Source organism: Trichosurus vulpecula, chromosome 3 (assembly GCF_011100635.1).
Source record: "Trichosurus vulpecula isolate mTriVul1 chromosome 3, mTriVul1.pri, whole genome shotgun sequence".
In the NCBI taxonomy this organism is placed as follows: Eukaryota; Metazoa; Chordata; class Mammalia; order Diprotodontia; family Phalangeridae; genus Trichosurus; species Trichosurus vulpecula.
This window is the reverse complement of record NC_050575.1, coordinates 427,541,640-427,554,682: the sequence shown is the minus strand read 5'-3', so window position 1 is coordinate 427,554,682 and position 13,043 is coordinate 427,541,640. Positions and strand designations below refer to the sequence as shown.

Here is a 13,043-nt window from a genome sequence, read left to right as displayed (position 1 = left end):
GAAGCATGAATGTATATGTGTCTAGACAATATATTAAAGTGACTACTCACAAAACTGTTAAGGTGGTTTGGGAGGGAAGGCACAATCCAGGAAGGCTTCATGTAATAGATGATATTCATATACATTTTAAAGGACTTTTCCTGCAACAATTTTGTGAGGTAGGTGCTATTACTTAGGTGAGCTACTCAGAGTTGCATAACTAGTAAGCAAGGGAGGTGAGCTTTGAACTCAGGCTTTCTGCTGAAAGATCCAGCCCACACTCGCCTCTACCTTTGTGAGTGGGTCACTTACTGACAGTCTCCCATTCTAGCTCCATTTTTACTTCAATAAGACAACTTTCTGGGCAGATTTCATGGACTTCATGTTGCCCACAGATGTCCCGAAGGGACCCTGCCACTCTTTCCAAGTCTGGTTTCAATGATCCAAGGGGAAGCCTTCTGTTCATAGTTTAGTTCGTCACTCTTGAAGGATTTACACGTTATAAATGATCCTTCATCACTATATCCAGATCCCATCAGCCTGGCCTTTGATCTGAAGTACAAGCAGGCGAGCTGGGTACGAGCTTTACCAATCCTCAAAGAAAGAACATTTTATGAGGTGCTGAAGTTTTGACACAATCCCTAACTGGAGCCCCAAGTTGATTTCCATTATTCAAGTTGGATCCGGTTTGCCATCTTCCCACTGTGCTAGGATCATTAGCTGATCCTCTAGGGATCGCTCACATGTGTTTCATATGATCAGTCTATTAGCATAGTTGAAAAGAATACAGAAATTGGAATTGAGTACTATTAATAGACATGCTAGGAAACTGGTCATCAGCTTAGCCAATGCCAGCCATGGCGGGCAATTGGGAAATGCTTTGTGTACTTGCCCTCATGTAAAAAGACACATTTTCCTTAAGAGGACATTGGAAGAGGTGATTTTTTTTTAATGAATAAAACATTTATTATTCACATCATGGAGCCTGTAAAATGGCAGTGAGAATTGGCTGGCACCTTAGAGGTGATCCTCTCCAGCTTCCTCATTTTACAGATGACGAAACCAAGGACTAGGGAGGGGAGTTTAATTGTCCATTGTGGTAAAGCTTCCAAATGGTAGAAACAAAGTCCTCTGACTCCAAATCTAGTGTTCTTTCCAGTGTGGAGTTGACTTTCCAACATCAGTGAATGAGTTGGGAATAACACTATTTCCAGCAAACCTGGTCACCTTCATTCTGATCTATCATTATTAATATTCATGTGGAAAGGATGAGTCTCCTATCAGCCTCTGATTCTTCATCTGTAAAATGGGGCAAATAGTAGCCCCCACCTCCCATTATTGTTGTAAGGATCAGATGAGATACTGTGTGTAAGCCTTTTGCAAACATTTACATAATAATAAGAATAATAATGATGATGATGATGATGATGATAAAAGGTGCAGAGGTACCAGAATCTCAGTTAGGAGAAACCCCAATGACTATCTAGTGGAACCCATATCCGAACAAGAGATCCTGGATAAGTCATCAGCCAGCCTTTTTCTTGAAGATCCCCCAGAGGGGAGACTCACACTGCTCAAGGCAACCCTTTCCATTTTTTTTTTAAGACTTAATTTTTTTAAGTTAACAAAAGTTGATTTTAATTTCCTTCGCTCACTGGAAAAAAAGAGAAAAATGAAATCTTATAATAAATATGCATAGTCAAGCAGAAACAAATTCTCATATTTGCCATGACCAAGAACTACATCTTATTCTGTATGTGGAGTTCATCACCTCTTTGTCAGGAGGTGGGTGGGAATCATGCTTGGTCAGAGTTCTCAAGGCTTTCAAATTTGCCTTTACAATGTTGCTATTTTATAGCTTGTTATCTTGGTTCTGCTCATTTGAGCCTGCATCAGTTCATACAAATCATCCCAGGTTTCACTCAAACCATGGCCTTCATCACTTCTGGCAGCACAGTAGTCTCCCATCGCCTTTTGTAAACCATAATTTGTTTATCCCTCCCCCATTTCATGGACATTTCCTTAGTTTCTAGTGCTTTGTTGCTACAAAAAGATCTGTTATAAATACTTCTGTACATTTGGGTCTTTTTTTTTCACCCTTTCTTTGATCTCTTTGGAACATAGGTCTAGTAGGGACGTCTCTGGGTCAAAGGGTATGCACAGTTTGGAAACATTTCAGCCCATATCACATTGGGATAGACAGCTGTCATTGTCGGGAAGTTTTTCCCAATGTTGTCTAAATAGATCTTTTCATAACTTCCACTTACTGTCTCTATTTCTGACTCTTTCTGGGGCCAAGTAGGAGTCTAATTGTCCTTCCCTTTGATGGCCCTTCAGACACTTGAGGAAACATACATATGTGCATTGTGCTTTCTCCTTGTAAAAGAATTTAGATTTTCTTTTCAATGGAATTCTTTTTCCCCTGATTCTGTTTTCTTTATTACAATCTTTGATGGTTCAGAGGGCTAGGCCAGTCACCAAAGGCCATTCTGTCCCCCCACAAAGCCTTCCCCCATGGCTTCATGGGCTATAGAATGTTTCAGGGCTGGCCAAGTGCCAGCTTTCACAAAGGAAAGCTACCCAGATAAGCCGACAGTGTTCCTATTGTCTCTCTTTGGATGCCGGCTTGGTTTTAATCTCGAGCTGATTAATTTGCCCCAGAAGAAAGGGAGACAGACTCACAATCTAGTTACATGCACACTGGAGTGGAGAGCAGGTGGTAATGACCGCTGGAGTGAGTGAGGGGCTGGCGATGGGGAGTCTTGATAGAAGGGTGTCCTGGGAATGGAACTGAGCGTTGTCTATGCTGGTGAATCAGACTTTTGTCCAGCTGGGACAATGTGGAGAAGGCTGTGCTGAGCCTGGGAAAAGAAGGGGCTTGACTGGGAGCAGGATGTTGGGGTCCAAGCTGTGGTGATTCAGGGCTGGGGGAAATGGAGGCAGCACAGGGAAAGAACACTGATTCAAGGCCCAGAGAACCCGAGTTCAAATCCTACTTAGGGCAAACCACTTCATTTTCCAGAGATTCAGCTGCCTCCTTTGTAAAATGAGGGGTGAGGTGGTAAGACCTCTAAGGCCAGAGGTTTTAATCTGGGCTTCACGAATTTGTGTTTTTAATACTTTGATAACTGTATTTCTATATAATTGGTTTCCTTTGTAATTAATTAACAAAAGTTGACTTCCTCCCCTTGGGAAAAAAATAAGACCCTTATCATAAATATGCATAGCAGTCAGGCATAATTTCATTTATTTAAAACTGTGGTTTTGAGAAATAGTGCCTGGGCTGATGCAGATCTCTGCTCTGAGGGCTTTTTTAGCTCTTGCTCCTGTGTATTGCAGCTTCCCTCAACAGGTCCCCTGACAGATTTTGTTTTTGAACTTTTTTTTTTTTTACAATTTAAAATTTTTTTGTTGAAATCTTTTGCTTTGACATTATGTTTATTTCTGATTCTCTCTCCCCCTCCCCTGTCCAGTGAGCATCCCTTGTAACACAGAATATAAAAAAGGGGAAAAGCGGAGTACGCTAACCCAGCCAGGAGGCCCCCACCACTGAAACAAAGGCAGGGAGGTTTTTTTTCCTCTTCTTTTTGGCCAAACTTGGATATCATAACTACAAAATATCCTGATTAACTTTAAAACAGGGTTCTTGTCAGGTCTTTTTCAAGTGGGTGTTCCATGATTGTCTGTTTTCATGATCTAGAAATGTCTCCAGTGTAAAATCCCACCTGAAATGCCAGTGGTTAGTTCTTAGGACATAGAGTTGCAGGTCTGGAACTGGAAGGGACCATCTAGTACAACTTTGTCATATTACAGACAAAGAGACTGCGATTCAGATAAGTTAAGTGCCTTACCCAAGGTCACATGGGCCAGCAGAACTGAGATCTGGCCCCAGGTCTTTTATCCACTCTGGATTTGACATAGGACCATAGAAATGGAGTTGGAAGGGAACTTCAAAGTCTCTGGACAATGGATTATAGATTTGGGACTGGGAGGGACCCAAGAAGCCATCTAGTCAACCCCTCCCCCCATTTTACAGATGGGTAAATCAAGGCCCAGAGAACTAAAGTGACTCACCCAAAGGGGAAACTTGGTAGGGAATAAGCATTTATATAGTGCCTACTGTGTTCCAGGTACTTTGCTAAATGCTTTTACAAATACGATCACATTTGATCCTTACAGCAACCCTGAGATATAGGTTACTTATTACTATCCCACATTTACAGTTGAGGAAACTGAGACAGAGATCAAGTGACTTGACCAGGGTCTCACAGATGTAGAAGAGGATTTGAATTCAGATCCTTTGACTCTAAAGTCAGTGATCTTCCATTATTTTCTGGTACCAAATTGAACCCTGGTCTTTTGATTCTAAACTTAGCATGTACTCACTCCTCCCCCTCCCCCCCCTGCAATTGGGAGTGACTTGCCCAGGGTCACACAGCTAGTAAATGTCAAGTGTGTGAGACCAAATTTGAACTCAGGTCCTCGTGACTCCAGGCCAGTGCTCTGTCTACTGCACCCCCCAGCTGTCCCACCTAGCATTCTTTCCATTGCTCATTTATAACCTTCATGAAATTTGGGCATCTTTTGGAAGGCTTGCTTTCTCTTTTTTTAAACTAGAACTCTCACTAAGCCTTTGTCTCTAGGTAGGCCTGGAGATGAAGCACTTCCAGGCATTACCTTAGAAATCTATACTTGGGCTGGAATCCTGGGACTACTTCCCAGGTCTCTTTTGAATGGAATCTTCCGGGGAATTTCTCTTCATTTATAAACACCAGCCCTCAAAGGACCTTGTTTATAGCTGCAGTCTTGACTGCTCCTGTCCCTGGTGGCCTCAGGGACTGAGCCTTTTCTTATTCCCAATAAAAATGTGTGTGTGTGTGTGTGTGTGTGTGTGTGTGTGTGTGTGTGTGTTGGGGGGAGGGTATAGGGGAACAAGTAGGAGCCTTTGAGCGGAAGATCTCTGTTCTCAGTTAGCTCGGGCTGAGTATCCTGCCCCAGCCCTTTCCAGGCTCATCTTGGAGCTGGGGATTCTCACTCAGTGGGGAAGGTCAGAGGACATTCTGTCCTCTTCCCCAGTTCCTTTTCTCCCAAGAGAACACCAAGAAGGCAACACTGTGGGAAAACATGTGGGGGTTTTCAAAAGCATGTTCCTGGATATCTTAAATATTAAATTTCCACGAGTCAGGGAAAGAGACACTTTTATGAGGTTCACACAGCAAACCCTTTCAGGAAACATTTTTTTTTTCAGGTGGAGCAAAGGCCTGAGTTTTTCACTCCAGACCTAGATTCAGCCTCTGGAAATTATAATGGAGATAAATGCCATGTAGAAATCAGACCAAAGGCAGTGTTGTGTAGTGGTCAGAGAGCTTGCCTCAGAGCCAAGAAGTCATAGATTCAAGACCCATCTCTGCCAGATGTGCTGTGTGATGCTAGGAAAGTCACTACCCCTGTCAGTAGAGATGATTAGTTGCAGAGAATTCTGGTGGTGACCTGCATCACCACAGCCAGTATTCTTATCTGGGAGTTCCTCAGCTCACTGAAACCACAGGTGCAGCCTCCTGTCTCTAGCACTCAACCATCCATGGTTGGAGTCCCTCCTTTCTTTCAGCACTCAGCACTGGGCTCCATCTTTTCTGTGAGCCTTTCTTGTTGTCAGCCCCCTGGTCCGACAAGGGGAAACTGATCTTTCTCTGTTCCTGTCTGGTGTGGTATCTCTTAGCACATGGCCTAGGCCTCTTATTCCACTCTCTAAGGTAATAACTGATGTTTCTATAGCACTTTAAAGTTATCCTGGGGCTATCCAGACATCATCTTCCCATCTGATCCTCATGACAAATCAGTCCCATTACACATAGAAGAAAAGGACCAGAGAAATTAAGAGCCTTGCCCAGCGTTATGTAGCTAGGAAATTCTGGAGGCAATGTTTGAACCAAGGTCTTCTAGAGTCTGAGCCTTGCCCTCTTGCCACGTGGATGCTGTGCTTCCTAGGATCATAGAATTTAGGTCCAGAGCTCATCTGGTTCAATCCCCTTTGATTTACTGATGGGCAAACTGAGGCCTAGAAAAGATGAGAATGCTGGTCACATGGACAGGAGGGAGCAGACATGGGATTCCAAATCAAGTCCTCTGTGCTCATCCTCCTGGGCTACCGTCCATCCCCTTGGGTCCCAACTTGTGATCATGTCTCCCCTTCTTTAGAATGTAACCTTCTTGAAGGCAGGATCTCTATTGGATGTCTTTTTGCATCTCCAATATCTAAAACGTGATGTCTTGGTTATAGTAGAAACTCAATAAATTTTTTTCCCCACATTTATTTTATTTTTAATTATTAATTTCTTATTTTTAAATTGTTTAAATTATTAAATTATTCCTTTAATTTAATCCCCAAGCATTTCCATAACATAGTATAATAAAAAAGATGACTACATGTGAAATAAATATTGACTTTCATCGACAGTCATACTCATTTCCTGATAATCAGAGATGATTGTGGAAGTTTTTTGAGGAGGTTGGCCTGTGCATGTTGCCCTCTCTCTTTCAGAAGTGGAAAATCTGGGGCCGTGTTAATGAGGCAGTAAGAAGGTTTGGAGTCAAAAAACCCGAGTTCCCAGCTTGGCTTTGTTCCTCACTACTTGTGTGACCTTACCCAAGACTGGCCTTATGTTGCCTCTCTGGGGCCTCAGTTTACTTATTTGTAAAAGCATCAGGTTAGACTAGGCTTCCAGCTCTAGAGCTACGGGCTTGTGGGATCAGTTGAGGTTAAGTGATTCTGTTGAGCTTGGGATCCTGGATGTCTTCACTTATGGCCTGCTGCCATTCCCGTCAGGTCACCTGGAACCTCTCGCAAGAGTTCAGGGAGCATAGAGGAGAATCTCTTGGAGAGGCCTGCTCTTTAGAGTGCAATATGGAGTCCGTTCATTCCCTGGCACTACCAAAAATAGAATGTCTCCCCTTTGAAGGTTTCATTACTGAGAACCAACAGAAAAAAAGAGGAGAATTTAAGATTGATACCAGGACAATCTTCTAACAATTTGAATTGCCAAAGTGTGATGTGGACTGCCAACAGAGGTAATGGGTTTTTCCCATCTTGTTGTTCAGTCCTTTTGGTTGTATCAGTTGTGATCCCATTTGGGGTTTTCTTGGCAGAGATACTGGAGTGATTTGTCATTTCCTTCTCTGGCTCATTTTAGAGATGAGTAAACTGAGGCACACAAGGTGAAGTGACTTGCCCAGGGTCACACAGCTAGTGACTGTCTAAGGCTGGATTTGAACTCAGGAAGAGGAATCTTCCAGACTCTAGGCCTGGTACTCTGTCCACTGTACCACCAAGCTGCCCTCTCCATCCCTCGAAGGCTTCAAACAATGACTGGGTGATTAAATGTTGAGCCTGCTTTGGACACATTTTCCAAGACCTATGGGGACCTGTTCAGTGATAGGTTGGACTAGATGGCCAGGAAGGTCCCTCCAACTCTGAGGTTCTGTAAGATTCCATGACTCAATCCCAGAGATTACAAAGATATCAGGACAGCTCAAAGGGTTGGTAGAACTTCCCAGGGTCCTCCAGGAAGTTCAATATCTCCATGAGCTACTCTGCTGTCTTCATAATCTTTGGGTTTAAGAGTTATAGAATCTCACAGAATCTGGAGTTGCAAGTCCCACCTATTCTTAAATAAGGTCCCACAGGTCTTGGAGAATGTGTCCTGGAGCTGGCCCAAGATGGCTTCTAGTCATTGTGTGAAGCCTCCCAGGGAAGGAGAGGTACACTTGGGCCGGTCCAGTGTGTGATGAGATCTGAGGTCACAGGATTTTACTGGAGTGGCCCATGGAGCTGAGATTTCTAATTTTTTTCACATACAAGAATCCTTTTTAATATCAATATAATAACTAATTTTTATATAAGGCTTTAAGTGTGCTAAATGCCGTATATACATTGAACTTCATAATAATTCCATCAGGTGTTTATAATGATGGACTGAGAAGTTAAGTGACTTGTCCAAGGCAATACAACTAGTAAGCCTAGTGCAGAATTTGAACCTGAGTCTTCTTGACTCCATGACCAACACTGTGGACTGCAAGTAGTGCTAGCTAAAATTATTATCCCCATTTCTTAAATGGCAAATTGATGCTCAGAGAGGCTAGGAGTCTTGTTCAGTGTCATACAGCTAATATGTCACAAGGCCACCTCTTGAATCCAACTTTCCTTGGTTCTAAGCCCAGGCTTTTTCCTGTACATCGTACAGTCTGTATAAATCCTCACTCTTTCTCTCTTTGAAGCTCATAGAGTAGTGAGTTTCAGGGAAATAAAAATGTTTCCTGAAATGTTTACTGGTTAAGACATTTAAGAACATGTTAATGAAAAAGAGCCTCTTGCTTTCTTCATTTGTGTGGATGAACTCCCAGGTGAGGAAAATCTCTGCACCAGTGCAGGTCAGCACTTTTTTTGCAATTTATAATCTTAGTGAGTTTTCTAGAGCAGAGGAGTCAGATTCAAAGCCTGCAAAACTCTGGAGTCTGGAAGAATCTGATTAAAATATAATTGAGAAATGTTTAACAAAATAAAAATAAATAAAAAAATAAAAAATACATACAGTTTAAATAATGTTAATTTGTGGTTTTCTAAGTCTGTATGCAGCCATTTCTATTTGAGTTTAACACCAACATCCTAAGGGATTAAATGACTTACCCATGATCACACAGCTAAAAGGGAGATGCTTCCCATCTATTTTAAAAGAGACAAATGCTCCCCCCCCCCCACAATAGTTCTGCACTGTCAGAGGCAGAAAGACAAGCACTCTAGATTATTACAGGCTGGCAGAGCTTCCAAGGTGTGATTTGTTCCTGCAATCTGAGCTCAGTCTTAAGGCAGGGGCGGCTTTTAGCGGGAGGGAGCTGCTTGGCTGGCGCTGAGTGAGTCACTGAGGCTCGGCTGAGGAAGCCCCGGCGCCAGGGCTCCTAGATTGGCATCTCTGGGCCTTTCTTATCAGGTGGGTTTGACCTTGATGAGTCACTGCAGGCCCTCTCGGACCAGAGGAAGGCAAAGCTCAGGTGCCAGAAAGCTTCCTGTCCTCTCCCTAAGCCGGCTGGCTCCTGGCACTGTCATGTGGAGGGGAAGAGCTCTAGAGTGAGAGCTAGAGGACCCGGGTGCAAATCTTGCTCTGCCGTTTAGTGGGTGTGGAATTCTTATCAAATCACTTGAACTCTCAATGACTCAGTTTCCTCATTGGTCAAAAAAAGGTGGGAGGAGTGAAGGGTGGAGAATGGGGGAGAGGAAGAAGAGAACAAAGCAGAACTGCTTGAAGGAATTGGAGGTAGTGCTGTACAGTAGAAAGATCCCTGAATAATTATAGATTGAGAGCTGGAAGGGCCTTCAGAGGTCATTTGGCCCAACACCTTCATTTTACAGAGGTGGAAACTGAGGCATATGGAGTTTGAGTCATCCAGATAGAACCAAAGGATCAGAGATTTTGTGCAGAAAGGAACTTGGAGGTCGTCCAGTCCAGAGGGGTCACATTCTTAGTTCTGCAAAGCTTCCCAGTACGGGCAGAACCAGGCAAAAGTATATTTAGGCAATGTTTAATGAAATAAACACCAATGTGATATGACATAGATGACGTTAGTTTGTGGTTTTCTCCATCAGTCTGTAGCCTGCAGGGATCCTTTGAGGTGGACCCCACTGGTCTACTCCAGTCCTTCATCGTTCTGAGGAAGAGAATCCGGGGAGAGGTTGAGTCCCACAGGCAGGATGGAAGCTTCTTTAGAGGTCAGCTAGACATTTTTACAAAAAAATGGAAACCGAGTTCCGGAGAGGTAAAGCAATTTGCCTGAGGTCCCATAGGTTGTAAGCTGCAGAGCCAGCATTTCAGCCCAGGTCTTTTGACTCCAAATTCATTGCTCTTTAAAGTTAACCGTGCTGTCTCTAAATTCTCCAGGCACTTGGGCTTTCTGATCTTCCTCGCCTCCTGGATTCCCCCCACCCCATTTTATGGGTGAGAAGACTGAATCCAAGAGAGGTTAAGGGATTTGTCACACACAGGGAATAGTGGGAAGAGGCAGGATTTGAACCCAAGTCCTTGGTTTAGGGTCCAAGAAAGTTGGACATAATTGAAAAATGAAACAGGTGGCCTCCCCTCTTTGGATACTTTCTAGCAGGGGCTGGCTGAGCACTTGTTGGGCTGCTACCACCACAACGGCAACAATAAAGTTAAGGTCATTGCATTTGATCCTTACAATACCCCTGGGAGGTAGGTTGTATCATTAACCCCATTTAATAGATGGAGAAACTGAGGCACAGAGAGGTTAAGTGACTTGACCACAGTCACACAGGAACAAGAATAGCAAGTGCGTGAGGCAAGATTTGAATTCAGATATTTCTGACTCCAAGTCCAACACTTGATGGTATAGCGGGGGTTATTTGGTCTAGGCAACTGCCAAGTTCTAGCTTTCAAATTCTGTGCTTCTGTGAGTAACAGTAGACATGGTATGGGAGTGGTTTTTGAAATACTTTTGAGTTCTTCAGATGAAAGCTCTTGCACAAATACAGTCATATTATGCTGTTGAAACTGGAGTGGGGGTGACTTGCCTTCCAGCCTTATCAAAGCCCGGGAAAGGGGATAGGTAAGAGAATTCTCAAGGGACCCATTCTCTGTGGCCCCTTGCCCACTCCGTCATCTTAAAGCATCTTGCTTGTATTGGGAGGTGAATGTCTTAAAACCAGCGAGAGACATGAAGAGGAGATTGTCTGCCCGGCTGGTCACTTGACACTAACGTTCTATCTAAGGAAACCTTGTCCATGAAACTTTCCCGAGGCCTATGTTTTCATGGGTCTTGAACCAGGAAACCAGATCTACATCATTCCCACCCAGTTTCACTGCTGTGAACTTTTGTAGCAGGGTTCTAATTTAATTGCTCATCTCTCATCATTGGCTTGTGTAAGTGGATTCTTAGATATCGGCCACAGAGCCCGCCATCTTGGTTTGGAACTTAAGAAGTTTTAATTGTGGGCAATTATAAGAATATCCTCTTGGCTCCGAGCCCTCAGTAATGGCTATAATTGTTTGCTTCTTTTTAGTTGACCATGTTGTTCCTGAGCCCGGCACCAGCCTGCTGACGGCCTTCGACCAGTGGAGAGAATGGGCAGACAGCAAGTCTTGCTGTGACTACTCTTTGCATGTGGATATCACAGAGTGGCATAAAGGAATCCAGGAGGAGATGGAAACACTGGTGAAGGACCATGGTAGGTTGGCAGTGACCCATTGCCCTTGTGGACATAGCCATTCTAGAGCCTCTGTTTTGATTCATCACGGTGGGTGACATTTGTATGTTCGGTTGAGTTCAACTCAACAAGCATTTACTAATCAGGCAGTCAAGCATTCATTAAGCACCTACTACAGGCCCAGCACTGTGATAGGTGCTGGGGATACAAATACAAAACATCAAACAGTTCTTGCCCTCAGGGAGCTTCCATTTTAATCATTTGCTATATTACCCCACCCACCCAGCCCTGGGTCCAAGGGATACAAGGACCAAAGTAAGCCAGTCTGTGCCCTTCAGATGCTTGTTTTCCACTTGGGGTTGGGGGATGTATACACAGATAAGTGAGTACAGTATATCTGCTGCATTAATATACAGTGATTTCCTGGTGGAGGAAGACAGACTTAGGCTATCAGGAGGAGGTGGCTGAGCTGAGCCTTGACCCACCTCCTCCGCTGTGTTCCTCCTTGTGTGCTCATTAGTGGTGTGGTGGTGAACCTGGCTTCTCCCCAGTACCCTGCTGGCATTCTTGTCATCCACGTTCACAACCTTGGCATTATCCTTGGATGCTCCCGATGCCTCAACTTCCAGACTCAATCAGAAGGTGTCTTGTTAATTTTCCCTGAAAACATCATCTATTATCCCTTCTCTCTAGTCATATAATCACTCCTCTAGGTTGGGTCCTAATCTTTTTTAACCTGGGATTTCTAATTGACCTCCTGGCTTCAAGCCTATCTCTAATCTATCCTCTATACAACTGCCATATTGATTTTTCCCAAGCACAAATCTGACCACATTACCTCCCCTCCCTCTCAATAAACATGAATGGTTCCCTAGAACCTCTAGGATCAAATCTAATTCTTCAGGCCTTCCAAGCCCTTCAAACTGGCCCCAACTCACCCAGTAAGCTTTCTTGCTTGGTCCTCCTCTTCACACCCCCTTTGATCTTTACTGTTTCTTACAAAACACATCGTTTCATTAATCGTTTCAGCGTTAGGAGGAGCCAGAGAGAGGATGTCTCCTGTGAAGTGCTTTGTAAGCCATAAGCAGTGTCGTTCCTAGAAGCATTAGTATTTCCTGGGGATGTCATGTTGTCTAAGCTTGACTTGAACCTCCATTACTTATGTCCCTGGGCTCCTGGGACACAAATCTCAAGGGTTTTCTGAAGCCCCTGCTGAGAAGACTCTGGTTGGGGAGGGATTGAGATAGCACTACAGAAGGGTGCTTTTTTTGCTCCTTAGTTCCTAGCTAGAGATACCAGTATGTGTGTGCTGGTGGATATTTGAGTAAATGTTTAAACACTTGCTCTCAGGGCAAAAAGTATGTATGACATCACTTTTATGTTTAATCTAAGCATTGTTAACATTTTCTCCATCACTTTCCCAAGTCTAGACAATCAAGAAAATAATAAACAAAGGCCAGATTTGCAATGTTTGCCCATTTCCAAGGTATAAATATTTGCAGTGGAAATTTAACAACCAGCTTTTGGTTGTTCCTATGGTCACATGGACAAGTGAACTGAACAGATTCTATTCCCTGAGCTGACAGACTTATTTTTGACAAGCATTTCTTAAAAATTAGTGTGAGCTGTTTCTTAAGACAGCGTGGTGACATCATGGACAGAGTGCTAGAGGTTGGGTCAACAGGACCCGAGTTTAAATCTTGCCTTGTCTTTGTGAGCCTAGACAAGTTCTTGTCCTTATTATCCCCTCTGTAAAATGGGCATAAGATGGCACCTAACATCCTAGGGTGGTGGTGAAGGTCAAGTGTGATAACTTATACAAAGCTCAAAGTGCTACAGAAATACTAGGGCT

General features: G+C 43.6%; 1 protein-coding gene across 2 annotated transcripts in view; it reads left to right on the top strand.

Moving 5' to 3' along the window:
- The window catches only part of DPYSL2 (dihydropyrimidinase like 2), a 139,080-nt gene that overhangs the window by 86,777 nt on the left and 39,260 nt on the right, over window positions 1-13,043 (top strand). For both annotated transcript variants that reach the window (XM_036749570.1, XM_036749571.1), the window contains exon 4: window positions 11,048-11,212. In XM_036749570.1, the coding sequence (XP_036605465.1) occupies window positions 11,048-11,212 (165 nt within the window). The remainder of the gene's footprint in view (window positions 1-11,047; window positions 11,213-13,043) is intronic.